The sequence below is a fragment of the Pyrenophora tritici-repentis genome, chromosome 10 (genome assembly GCF_003171515.1).
Source record: "Pyrenophora tritici-repentis strain M4 chromosome 10, whole genome shotgun sequence".
Taxonomy (NCBI): domain Eukaryota; kingdom Fungi; phylum Ascomycota; class Dothideomycetes; order Pleosporales; family Pleosporaceae; genus Pyrenophora; species Pyrenophora tritici-repentis.
The window spans coordinates 1,272,862-1,285,805 of record NC_089399.1 but is presented as its reverse complement, the minus strand read 5'-3'; the positions used below and the strand labels follow the sequence as shown (position 1 = coordinate 1,285,805).

Sequence of the window (12,944 nt, the reverse complement as noted above, 5' to 3'; positions counted from 1 at the left end):
ATGAGTCGCGAATTAAGTGTGGAGATGTGGGGAGAAGTGATGCAATGTGAAGACGCCAGCGAGGAAGCGGCTCTGCGCGGTGAAAAACATACCCGAAGGTGCCAGTGCGACGGTTCTTTTTCAGCCTCAAGGCGGTGTCGAAGAGGGCTGCCGATCGCAAACATCAACTTTGGTGGGCGCAGATGAGACAAGCACCGGGTCGCGTGTCGCATGAACGAGATGACGGCAGTCTGTGAATTCTGTCTGCCTTTCAAGCTTTCAGGCCAGGCAGGACACGGGGGGGGGGGGGGGGGGCAGCAGCGTCTGGGCCGGCGGTGCGGCTGCGCTGGAGGACGAGGAGGCTGATTGCGGGGGCTTTGGGCCGTGGCCTTGCGCAGCAGATGGAGGAACTGGCGGAAGCCCCGGAGCAGCGAATGCAGCAACAAGCAGACGAAGGGTGCAAAAGGCGGGGGGCGGGGGGGTTAGAGGGGGGTGCGAGGGTGAAGGGCTCAGTGTGGTGCTGGCTACAAGAGGACGACGACGGGGTGCGGCTCTGGACTGAACAACAGTAGTCGTCGTCGTCAGGCCCGGTGCCGTTTTGCTCCATGGGCGAGGCGCAGCCCAGCGGCAGCTTACCTACAGCGCGAGGCTCCAGTCCAATCCACACATGAGGCTCCCACCAAAGCAGGGCAAACAGGGCAAAGCTTCACCGCGCCCCAAGTGTCCCCAGCGCCTCTCCCCGCTTTGCAAGCCGCTAGCTGCTCTGGGCCCCCACAAGGGTAGCCACTCCATGGGGTCGATCAAGCGTCCAGCCCGGCCACACTTCGCACCCACTCGTTTGCGTCGGGCCCCAGTTGTTCGTCGCTCTTTAGCCAGCCTCCCTGGGCCGAATGGCTGCCACGAATTGCTGCCATGACCATGACTGCAACTCTAGAATATCAGCACTTTGGCGAACACATCGTCAGCCTAGCCATGGCATTTCCAAGCTTTCCATCAGCCCGCCCAGTGGTCTCAAGCGCTAATCTGCGGCATGGCCTGACCGTTTCCAAGGTTGTGCTGCCCGCTCCTCAAGCGACCAGCAAGCCGCACATCCACCCAGCGTCTAGATCAACTCTAGGTCATGTACCTATCTCATTGTTTCTACCCGGACACTGGTCCGTTATCGACTACATGTGCATGCGTGTGCGAGTACCGTATGCAATGCCACCCTCGCTCCCCTGCCATCGCCATCACTGTCCTACCCTTCCTATTGTACAGTCTCATGCGGTATGCACTCTTGTCTATCTATTACTGTGCCCGCCAGAAATGCTTCGACACTTGTGACAGCACACCCACCCCCACCACACTGACTGTCGTGGTAAGTAAGAACGTGCTCAACGCTTGGAAAAAACAATCATGCATAGAATCGTCCAATCCCATTTTAGCCTCAGCCGCAATAGTCTCGGCTGCCCACGTGCATAGCCCGACTACGCTTCCGGCTTCTTGCCGAATACGGGAATCCCTGGGAACTTGGAACCCGCAGGCATCTTGGGTCTACCGAAGTTCTCGTCCAGATCGAGGATCACCTTGAGTGCGTTGCGGCTGCGGAGGTACGGCAGCGGTGCCTTGGCTTCCTCGAGACCCATTGAAGGCTCAAGGCTTGACGCATCTGCATGACTGGAGCCCGGCATTGGCAGCGCTTGGAACATGTAAGCATGTGTATTGCACACAGCGTTGTGAAACACTTACCTCGTTGTAACACCTCGTAGCCGGCCAAGGTGAATCCGAACTGCGGCGACGATCGCATGATACGGGCCGGACCACCCTTGAAGAAGGCCTTGAATCCCTCTTCCTTCCAAATCGTCGTTGCCGCATGTCGAAGCCCAGTGTAAGTAACCTCACCCTTTCGCGCCTCTACCTGTAACCTAGTCTTGATGACGTCACAAGGTGTGGTCAAATAGGCTGCAGGCATACCGGCGATGGCACCGGCGCTCAACATCTGTAGTACACCCAACGACTTTTGGGGGCTCTCGCCGAAAACGTCCCTCTTCAGATGACTGTAAGTGGGGAAGTAGATGGCAGAGAAGGGGACTGTTCACATGTTAGTTAGCCTTTTCAGAACACAACAACTGCACTTACCATCACGCAAAAGACAAGCGCTAGCTCCCTTGTACAACCCAACGAGACCCAAGTTCCTAACAATCCACATGGCAGATCGCCTTGGAACACCCTCAACGTTCTTGGAGAGTTCACCCTGGATCTGTAATCGAATCTTGACAATCTCAAGGGGGTTGGTAAAGACCTTTGGTTTTGCATGTTAGCCTGTGAAGTATTTGAATGCAGCAGCAGAACTTACAACTTGGCAAGCACCCGCAGTACCACCAGCCAGCATCTCAGAAGTGAACTTGATTTGGCCAGTCGACTTGTCCGTCAGCTTGCCTCGGACAAGGTCGTTTACTGTGAGCTTGATGGCCTTTTCCGGGGCTACACCGACAAGCTGGGGAAGCACACCCGAGTATAGACCCTTGAAACCCTCATTCTTGATGACCTTCTTTGCGCAGTCGAGCGAGTTCTTGTAGAGGACATGCCCAACGCCCGAACTCCTCTGGTTCTGCATCCTTGTCTTGACAAGATCAATGGGGTAAACCATAAAGGCACCAAAAGCACCAGCCAAGGATCCGAGAGCAAAGTGGTGGACAGACTCGAGTATATCGTGCCATATCGACTTTGTCGTCGCAAAGACCTTTTGGCCTGCCTCGGATACGCCACCAGCTGCCAACAGTCCTGTTCGGTGCCAGGACGGGTCGAGAACTCGGGCAAAGTCTCGCAGACCGAGTCGTCCAGAAGCCTCGTCCAGACCAGCAAAGTGGAAGAGGATATCTGCCTCCATGGGCGTGTAGAGGTTGAATCGGCTTATCCTTGCAGCCTCATTGAGGAAGTCTGCACGAGTGATTTTGCCGTCATGACTCTTTTGTGTGGCATTACGGATTATAAGCTCGATCATGTCCATTTGTTGGATGACATTCTGGAAGGCACGGACGTTGGCGTATGAGATCTTGCTGCCAACCGAGATGTTGCAAAGAGTGGGGAGGTTATCGAGGAGGTAGTCGGAGAGCTTGTGGCTTGCAGTCTCGCGTATTATGCGCTGGAAATGCTCAGGCTCAATGAAACCATCCTTGTTCTTGTCAAAGTAGGTGAACCCCTGACGAACACGCTCTCCCTGCAGCCCTCGCAGCAACTGGGCGAACTGAGGGTACGTCATGGTATGCCTGTGCTTCTTAGACCCAATGTATAGCGATGCCCAGCCGCCCTCCCAGTCAAAGGGCAGGCTGTCCTCGGTCTTGTGTGCCTTCCATGTCTCGTAGAAGTCGTCAAAGTTGATGTAGCCGGTCCGCCGCTTATCGAAGAAGCGGAAGACGACCTCGTACTCGGCGTCGGGCTTTGCAAGCAAGTTCTGGAAGACGGACCAGTCATGGATGCTGACTTTGCCCTTTTGATCGCGGTCAGCTACCTGGAAGAGGATGCCATACTGGAAACGCTTGATCTTGTGCTGGAAACGGGCGCGCCGTTAGCTTCTACTTGACTCGACACACGGCAGAAGACCCTGCTTACGTAGTCCTCGCTCTCGGGCGCAACAGCTGTGATGAATTGATCCTCGTTGAGGTAGTATTCACCCGACTCGTCCTTTTCCGCGTGCTTCATAAAGACAGCGCGTGTGAGCTGCGATAGCTGGGGCTCGTCTGTCGTGCCCAGCAGCACCTCGCGCACTTCTTCCTTGACAGTCGCCATGGTGAGGAGCTGACACTTGTCTGGGACTCTGCGAATGCAATTGACCTAGAGGGGAGTTTACAAGGCCAGTGTGAGGGTCTCGAGGGCCAGGACACGGTTCAATGTTGTGGTGAGTCGGCCAACCCGCCGTCGCTTGCGAGCTCGGAGCTACGCTAAATTTTAAAGCGAGCTATTTGCGGGGGTCGGAGAAAGCGTGGGGAAGGCACGGATGAGAGGAACTGTTACGAACTGCAACCTGTCCATGGACGTAGACAACTCGCGTGTTTGCGTTGAACTGTATTTTACCAGGTGCCCCTTGTGTGCAAATGTGAATAATCCGCCTTCACCGCTTCATCGCCTGACCTCGCCTCATTATCGGCCCTGTCAGGGTGGCATTGGACGTCACTTAGAAGAGCCTCGATGCGTGTGTCGAGCCTCAACCCGGCATCCCGGAATACCTTATTTGCTGTGCACGGGTGCGGCCGGTATTGCTGCGGCTGCCGATCCCCATAAAGCGCTGTGTTGCAAGAGATGCCAATCACCCTGATTTTCGTGTCAGGCTTTAGCGTCGCCCATCATCAGGCACAGGCGATCCTTCAGTATTGGCCTTTGTCAACGGTTTATTACTGTAGTGGCCAGCATCAAAAACACTACTCATAGAAAGCAAACATGTAGTCTACAGTATAACTTTGCAACAGACACTCCTACTCCCTAAAGTGTATAGTGGACGTCGTATCCTGTGTGTCAGTGGATTCTTTATCTAATTTCGGCTACAAGTTTGACATTGGATTCGTAAGACTTGGCATGCGGTCATATCATGGCCGAATGTCACAACGCGGACTAGATAGATTACTGGCATTTGCAATTGTTCTTCTCCGGATTACCACACCTCCAGACCCTAATCGGGAAAACGACGTGTCTCTCAAACGATGTTTTGATGTTGTTCTGGACGTTGTTCTTGAAGTTGATGCTCTCGGTCCCGTGCTGCTGCCATATCTCTTCTCTGTTGCTCTGCCTCCGCTAAAGGCATGAATCGTTTGTCCCACATATAATACCACGTTGCGCAAAGAACAAACCCCACAAAGGTTATCATAACGCCAATGAAGAATATCGCCACATGGGCAAAAGCAGTGATCTGGCCTTGGCTCTTTTGAGGCATCTGGGTGTAGTCGATCATTTGAAAGCAGGTGTAGATGCCGAGAAAGGATAGGAGCGAGCCGGGAATGATAAGGCAGCGCCAAGGGATTCGATTGAGTTGATCCATCAATGGTTTGTTGAGGTGTGGCTTTTGTCTCATGTTTGTTTCCGCCATTTGTGCGTCTTAGTTCGGGTATGCAGAAAGTAGAGGCGTAGTTGAACTTGGGGAATGGACTGAATGACTACATCTTGGAAGACCTTGGCAACTCTATATACCCTCGCACACGTTCTTCTGATTCAAGTAAATATTAGGCTTCCTATCAATTTCTGTGTACTCTAATATGGTTGGCCATATGCCACCTTGAATCGGTTAGCACGGCACCTAGAGAGGCCCCAAGTGGCGACAGCCTGGCTAAACGGATCTTAGATGGCAATTAGGCACATAGTAAGATTTTCTTGTCAGATATGAACGTACTAGTTTCGAAGTAGCTATCGTAAATAGACTGTGAAGATGTTTCTGCTGCCTTGCCGGACAAGTATCATACGTGTTCAGTCCCGTCGCAAGGGTAGTTCTGTGAGAATTCATTCAGGTAAGACTGTAATAGCTGAGTGCGATTAATCTAGAAGCTTAATGCATCGAGTGTTATCTCGCTTGTCTAAAAGAGTGAGACTCATCCCCGTGTTCGGGCTTGCCAGATGAGAATGCCCCACCAGGTGCGGGGTACATTTCAAGTCCTTAAAATCTGTTCTTTTGCCATGATTATATTGTGAGTAACTCTGTTTTCTTTCATCAAACTCATCTGGGCCGGTAACTCAGTGGTAGAGTGTAGGACTGCAGCAAACCCATGTGCTACGTTCCCGAAGCCACCGGTTCGACTCCGGTTCGGCCCTGTTTGGTGTCTTTTTGAAAAGAAATAAAGGCTCTTCCCTTTTTTGCTTCTCGCCCAGCTTTTCCGGGCGAATTTTTTGATTTTTTGACGTTTTGACTTTTTGTGCAGATTTTTGACCTTCATCTTGAAAACCAATTTTTGTGGCTTGGAAAGAAGGGCATTAATTACATTTCACAATAAGGATTCTTTGCGAACTGTGTATAGATTTCAAGCAAAGCAAGGTGCGAAACACAATATAATGCTGACATGGCGTTTCTATTCAATCTCCTAACGGTTATCAACATGCCGGTTCTGTCGCGATAGCTTCCTTCTTCACTCGTACAAGAGGAGTCTCCTCCTCGTACACCTCCTTTACCTTCGTGCTGGGAAAAGCCCTCCGTAACTTTTCACTCATATATCTGATACCCCAGTTTTCAGCTTGCCGATGTCCTACACAAGCTACCGATATTCCTAGCGCTTTAGCTGCTTCTAACCCACTAACACGCGGCTGGCCAGTCAGGTAGAGTACATGTCTGCCGCCCTGATCAGGTGCAATCCAGCCCTGTTGTCTTGCCATCTCTAATACGCAATGCACCTCCTCCTCATTGAACGCGTTCATGATCGCAATGATGCCTATCTCATCAGATTGCCCAGCGTGCGCGAGCTCTGCAGTACCAAACTCTTCCTGTATGAGTCTAGAAAGCTCATTCAAAGATACAGAAACCTGGCCAATGATCCCAATCTTCCTCTCTGGGTCTCCTTTGTATCCCTGCACGCAGAGGCAGTCTGCAATGTTCATGCCCAGCCGCCCCGCCAGCGCCGTATTCCATCCCACAGTAAGCACCTCATCAAAAGCTGTGTGGCTCGAGATTACGAGCGTTCCATTGCGTACATTGCGCCGATCGAGAGTAAAGGGTCGATGTAGGAAACAGAGCGTTCGCGGCGGTCGAGGGTGTATCTGTGGAAGAGGCGCTGCAGAGCCGACAGTGCTCTCGTCTAATGGGTAACCGATCAACGAATAGACGCCTGGTGTAGGGGTGACGCTCAGCACAACTTGCTCGACGACAGCAGTTTCTGGATCGTAGCGAGGGTTTCGGGGTGCGTGATAGAGACGTGGTACATCGTTTTCCTTGATTGCTAGATAGTTCTCAACGAAGCGCGTTACCGCCGCATGCGTGGGTTTCTTAGGTCTTGACATTAAGGACATAAATATTAGTAGTCTGTTCATTAGTAGACATAATGCAAGCCTGCCGAAAGCTTCGTGACTTTTGGCGTCAAGTACGTCATTATAGGCTCTATGGTGCTGGCACATTCGATGCAGCCACCGTTAGTTCATCTGTCGCATCACAAACGCTGACGTTTTTCGCAAAGACTAAAAAGCAATTTTGGGGACATCATGTAAGGTATGTTGGGACGAGAAGCTGCTGATGCTTCAGGGAGCCCGTGACGGCTGCTCGAGACGCAAAGGCGCTAGACCAAAAGCAGCCTAGACCAGCAGGTATCGCTCCCAGATCGCTCCCTGCTCCTTTGAATCTTGGGTCAATACATCCCGAATAGACAAGGTACTAAAATCTAGATCCGTGAACCTGGAGCTCTTGCAGATCTGGATTCTAGTAGCCTCATGAACGTCGTCAACGCGCTGACTAAGTGGACAACTTCCCGCGGCTTCTCTATCTTTCGGTCAACATCCGTTATAGCGTCGAGTCACACCTCATCTAGAGTTCCTCTACTCAATCTCCACACACTCCGTCGTTATACAGTCGCAATCATGGGTGCTACCACGGCACCTGCCATAGTTGGCGCTCTGCAATGCCAAAAGAATTCTTATCTTCAAACCCTCGAAACTGAAGTTGTTTCCTGCGAAGAATTTGTGCCGCCAAAACCAGTACAACAGGCGGGAAAATCAAAGTCGAAAAAGTCGACCGACCCAACAAAAGGCATCGAGAATGGAGATGCGACCGGCAGCAAAACATATCTTATCGAGCTTGCCGATTCTGTTCTGTTCCCCGAGGGTGGCGGCCAACATACAGACCACGGCGTTCTGACCACATTGAAACATGATGAAAGCAAGGAAGAAATACCAATACGAAGTATCCAACGTCATGGCCTGCGTTGTATACATTTCTCGCCTACACCGCTTCCACCTGGAATGCCGGTTCGCCAAACTGTCGATTTTGCTAGGCGCTGGGATCTCATGCAGCAACATACTGGACAGCACCTTCTATCCGCTATCATGGACGGCATGGACCTACCAACACTTGGGTGGAGCATGGGTCAACCCGGAGAAATGAACTACGTTGAGCTACCACGAAAACCGACAGACGATGAGATTCAGAAGATACAAAAGGACTGTAATGCGAAGATTGGAGAAAGCATGCCAATTACGGTTGAAACACCAGAGGGAAAAGGGAGTGATAGCTTACCTGATGACTATGACAAAGAAAAAGGCGTTGTGCGATTCATCAAGATCGGGGACATGGACTATAATGCTTGCTGTGGGACCCATCTCCAGAATTCAGCGCACATTAGCGTGATCCTTCTCCATCACACTCAATCCGTGCGAGGAACAAACTGCCGACTCTTTTTCACGGCTGGCGATCGCGCTATCAGGATGGCTACGGAGGCCATCAACGGTCTTCGTACGATAGCTGTCTCGTTATCTTCCAGCTCTGCGCCCACGGATGTAGCAGCTGGCGTGCAAAGAATGAGTGACCAAGTTTCGGAATCGAGAAAGAAAGAAAAGAAACTGCTTGCAGAAATTGCAAGCTTCGAAGGCGAACGTATAAAGACGCAGTTGCAGAGCCAAGAGGTGGCATTCTCCCACCGCACAACCGACGGATTGGACTTCATCAACATGGTATTCTTCGAAGTCAAAGATACAGTCAAGGAGCGGGACGGTGTCGTGGTATTGTGCTCCGGTGAAGTCAAGACATCTGGATCCGTTCTCGTATTTGGGATGCCAGAGTTAGTTGAGAAGATGACTGCCAAGGTCAAGGAAGTTGTGAGTACAGCAAAGGGCGGCGGTAAGGGAGAGAAGTGGCAAGGCAAGGTTACTGAGTGGCAGAAAGGCGAGATAGAGGCGTTGAGGGATGTTGTAAACACACGCTAGGTGTTATAGTAGAATATATGATGGATAGATATATACACAAATAAATATAGACAAGAAGAGAAGTTCTAGGGTATTGAGCGAGCGTCCTGGCGGTGGGCCTCCTCAGATGCAACAGATGAAGAAGAATATTCTCTATATAAGAAGCGAAATACCCGGATGTGTGTACATTCAAGATGAAAGGTTGAAGAAGAAGGATATATAAACATGTTCCCATGTCGCATAGGGAAACGTACAGATCATATAATCTGGTAGTGTTCTTGGTGTAAGAACAATTATGCACTGTACACCTTGACAGAGTTGATGAGCCAGTATGTCTATTCATTGTCAGTGCTGCTCATCAAGTGGAAAACCGACAATACTCACATCAGAAAAGTTCTGCGGCTGACTCGCCACATAAGCGCTACAGCTGGGGTTAATGGAGGAGCATTGCGAAGTTGAGCCCCAAACACCACCAGCCCAATCACCACAAAAGGTGATATCAAAGACGATATTCAGGTTCCTGAACTTTGCATCAAAGTCGCATCCTGCAAAGTTGGCTACTGGCTTGCCCCAAGTCGACGGGTCCGGGTTTCCGCTCTTGATGTTCGCAGGCACGTTTCGAGTAGCAAAGTACCACACCTTGATACCAGAGCTTGTCCAGAGAGTAGCGTAGACTCCACCGCCGTTGGCATTGAATGGTGAACCATATGTCACGGGGTTATTGGCCATTATGCCGCAGCCGTTGAAGCCGCCTCCCGCACCGCAATCTGCGCCGTTGATGCGCGAACCGGATTCGCCGCCCGAGCCGATGGTTGGGGTGCAGCCTGGGGAGCTATGGAGGGTAATTTGGTTCGAGGAGGACAAGTGCACGCCTTCGTAGATGTCGATCTCGCCTTGGTTTGGCCAGTTGGGTCCGACCATCCAGCTGGGAACATTAGTATGTGTTCGCCTCATGGAACATGATATACGTACAAGGCCGGCCACGAACCACATGCACTACCCGGGACATGCGCAAAGTCTGCAATGACAAGGGCATGATTGTACGCTGTCTTGCTTTGCACTCGTACACTCTTACGTCCTGGACCATTCGGGTCGAGATGTGATGTTGAGTCTACCCCCATGTAAACTTGTCCATTTTGTGTCTTGAGCAAGCCCTGTTGCTGAGCTTGTTGTAGGTTGACGTAGTCGACAAATCCATCTGTAATACATGTTAGTGTCGAGTACTACAAAGTTACACATGGCCAACGTACGCGTAGGATCAGCGATATCCTGAACATCGAACTTAGACACCCAGTTACTCGCATCGTATGTGTCGATCAAGTTGTAAGCTGCTGAAGCCGAGAAATCATCCTGGGAAGGGTAAACATAGGAGCTGCCGTTTTGCCAGGAACCGGGTCCTGCAGGTAGTGCGGTGGCACAGCGCCAAAAGAGCGGAATCGAAACGAAGAGTGACTTGAAAGACATAGTAGTCGTATATACAAGAGATTCTGGGTGTATAGTCGTACAGAAATAAATGCTGGGTTCATGTCTTATACTTATAGTCATGCATATTGACTGCGCATGCTACTATTCCTCCCTATACAGAGTCGACAATAAATCTCGGTCTGCTGCGCGATGCAGAAGGCGTTCCGCTCCTAGGAGATTGCGTGACCTGGTGTTCTACTGGGAAATGTTCTCATTGGATATCCGTTTCGAATCAGTGACAAACCCCTTGTAGTTTTGCAATACATAATGTGACAAATGCGCCAGGCTCAAATTGTTCGCGGGAAATTCGCCCATTCGGGCAGTTGGGAACTCCCCATGGCAAACGTGGGCGTCCCACATGATGGGAGTCCAGACACCGGTAACCTCGTGGTAGAAGTAGCGGCAGTTAGTCTTACTTGGTGTTTGGCGGTTTCAGTAGTTTTGCTGGTCAAGTCGCTTGGAGGCCTCTGAGTGGTGGACGTGCTTGGCGTACTTATTAAACTGATCTTGCTTCCGCGGATGGGTCGACCCGCAACGGTGAAGCGAGAAGAAACAAATATCGTTAAAAAGGGTTCCAAAGGTTGTTTACGGGCGAGAACATGATGGGTTTGCGCCTTTCCTCTTATGTTCGCTGCTTTTGGGAATAGCGCTTTCGATCGCTAACCGTGACACTCGCCCCTTCCACCTTTTGCGAACGAAACCTGCGAATCTGTCGACGAGTATGATGTGTCAACTGCTAGGAAACAGCTTAGAAGATTCCGGGGTGTTGTGGTGGTTAGCCTGTCGCACTAACCCCGCAGTTCATCCCCATGGAAAGAGCATCTGATGTTCGAGGTCACACTGGCCGACTTCCACGCCCCACAGAATCTTCCTCACCGCGCATTTACCGGTGGTGCAGCCTCGCATCCAGGTAAACGGCGCATGCGGAGAGCTCGCGTGGTTCAACGTAGCACTGCTTAGGCTGACAGAAATCTCAAAACTTTTCCCTGTGTAGTCTCCTGCTAAGATGCTCACCGCTCACAATACACTGCGTGTTTTTACTCATAACACGACACCGATCAGAATTGGTGTAGGGAGCCAATCAAAGTCATATACAAGATGGGTAAGCATGTTGGGTGGTTGCGGCTCAGGGTATAAAGAGCAGAGCAAGGGATGACTTGAAGCAGGTGTTGGTGCAGCCCGATCCCTAGAAGTAACTTCGGAAATAGCTATGAACGTTTCCTAGATTCTGAAGTATAAAATAGTTTAATTCCTGTATGCCATAGACTGTGTATCGCGAACATTGAAGTCTATACAACGTTTGTAGGAATAGTTACAGTGCGAGGTAGCCATCATCGCTCGTAAGCCAAAGGGAACACGGATGAGGACTCATTAAAAATTTCTTTGTAATGATCTGTGTCATAAATGCTTTGTTGTGCTACCAGTTTGTGTCACTTTCAGCATAGTTGCCGTCCTCAGGCCACTTCCCATGTGCATGGAGCAGTTCTTGACCTCGTGTAGCAATGGAATGCATGGAACAAGACCCTGGCCTGTCATACCCACTATTGGTACACGATCATGTCGTATTAATTATTGAAGTTGTGATTCCGTTTGTCAGTCACGCCTTTTCAGGCCTCAAAGCTCGAAGCTCGAGGCTCAAAGCTCAAGGCTCAAACCCAATGCGCACCCCACATGTTAAGCCGTTTCCGTGGCGCTGTCGTGGATCATTATCATGAACTACATTGTATGAGAGTGTCGCTTTCTGGCCATGGCGCTAACTGAGCTGTGGAAAATGCTCATGTGAGACCTCAAGCTGTGACTGAGTCTTTGCACCACGTAGATACACAGGTGAAGTAAGCCATGTATATATGACAACGTACATTGTTTTCATAGCTAGATGCGAGCTCAGAAAGAAACGGATTGAGCTCTTTCATTGCAAGTGAAATAACTGTTCAATGTATCATCTTTTCTATACCTAGAATAGATCTATTCACGCTTCTCTAACAAATCGCGGCTTCTTTCTTACGCGTTTACAACGATCGAGACCTCAAAGTAACCGTTATACAGTCACTCCAACACAACACCATGCTTCTAAGGAGTCATATTCAGCTCCAGAAGACTTATGTATTCATTGTTGCATGCAATACTGATTGTTTGTTCTAGTGGTACAATGACTCTTCTCAGTGTATATGAAGACTTTCCGGCCATGCAGAATCCTTATATTCCTCAAATTCAGAAAAGCAACGACTTAACTAAGTAGTAAGACTCAACTTCGCTATGCCTCACAATCCTCTTCCATCTGCGGGCTCGCTCCCGCCCACAATCCAATTCAGCCGAGTGCCTCCATAGACACATCCAATCCCTCCACCGGAAAATCGTTGCGGAATATTTCAAACAACAGAGCATAGATTCAGTTTGTGATAGTCTTCTCGATTCTTCCTGCTCTCTTGGATTGGCTATTATCCGGTGTCGAGGTTGGCCCGGCACATGCTCCAGCACATCGCTGGTGGTCTCTACGTCTTTGGGAAGATTGGCTATCATTCTTCATGTTACTTTGGATTTTACGTCTCATCCGTTACTTTCGAAAATTTGGGCCCGAGAGTCGGCTTTCCTTGTTGTATATGATGTCCCTCTTCTGGCACATGGCACCAGTCATATGTATCGGGAGATCAGCTAGAAAA

The 12,944-nt window shown here is 50.4% G+C and overlaps 4 protein-coding genes across 4 annotated transcripts; 1 reads left to right on the top strand and 3 right to left on the bottom strand.

The window, feature by feature from the left end:
- Positions 1–1,445: 1,445 nt before the first annotated feature.
- PtrM4_043200 (FRQ1, Ca2+-binding protein (EF-Hand superfamily)) lies at positions 1,446–3,747 on the bottom strand (the record flags this gene model as incomplete). The annotated part of the gene is made up of 5 exons (XM_001937372.1): positions 1,446–1,657; positions 1,708–2,049; positions 2,098–2,260; positions 2,315–3,508; positions 3,571–3,747. 5 exons carry the CDS (start codon positions 3,745–3,747, stop codon positions 1,446–1,448), a joined length of 2,088 nt encoding a protein of 695 aa, XP_001937407.1.
- A 2,283-nt stretch (positions 3,748–6,030) lies between these two features.
- Positions 6,031–6,930, bottom strand: PtrM4_043190 (putative ngg1p interacting factor 3 nif3 protein; the record flags this gene model as incomplete). Its single annotated transcript, XM_066104479.1, has 1 exon — positions 6,031–6,930. The coding sequence occupies one exon, from the start codon at positions 6,928–6,930 to the stop codon at positions 6,031–6,033; it is 900 nt and encodes a 299-aa protein (XP_065959043.1).
- A 570-nt stretch (positions 6,931–7,500) lies between these two features.
- Positions 7,501–8,841, top strand: PtrM4_043180 (metal-dependent hydrolase related to alanyl-tRNA synthetase HxxxH domain protein; the record flags this gene model as incomplete). The annotated part of the gene is made up of 1 exon (XM_001937374.2): positions 7,501–8,841. One exon carries the CDS (start codon positions 7,501–7,503, stop codon positions 8,839–8,841), a length of 1,341 nt encoding a protein of 446 aa, XP_001937409.2.
- Positions 8,842–9,113: 272 nt separating this feature from the next.
- Positions 9,114–10,284, bottom strand: PtrM4_043170 (Glyco-hydro-16 domain containing protein; the record flags this gene model as incomplete). Its single annotated transcript, XM_001937375.1, has 4 exons — positions 9,114–9,155; positions 9,205–9,745; positions 9,793–10,018; positions 10,071–10,284. 4 exons carry the CDS (start codon positions 10,282–10,284, stop codon positions 9,114–9,116), a joined length of 1,023 nt encoding a protein of 340 aa, XP_001937410.1.
- Between the last annotated feature and the right edge of the window lie 2,660 nt (positions 10,285–12,944).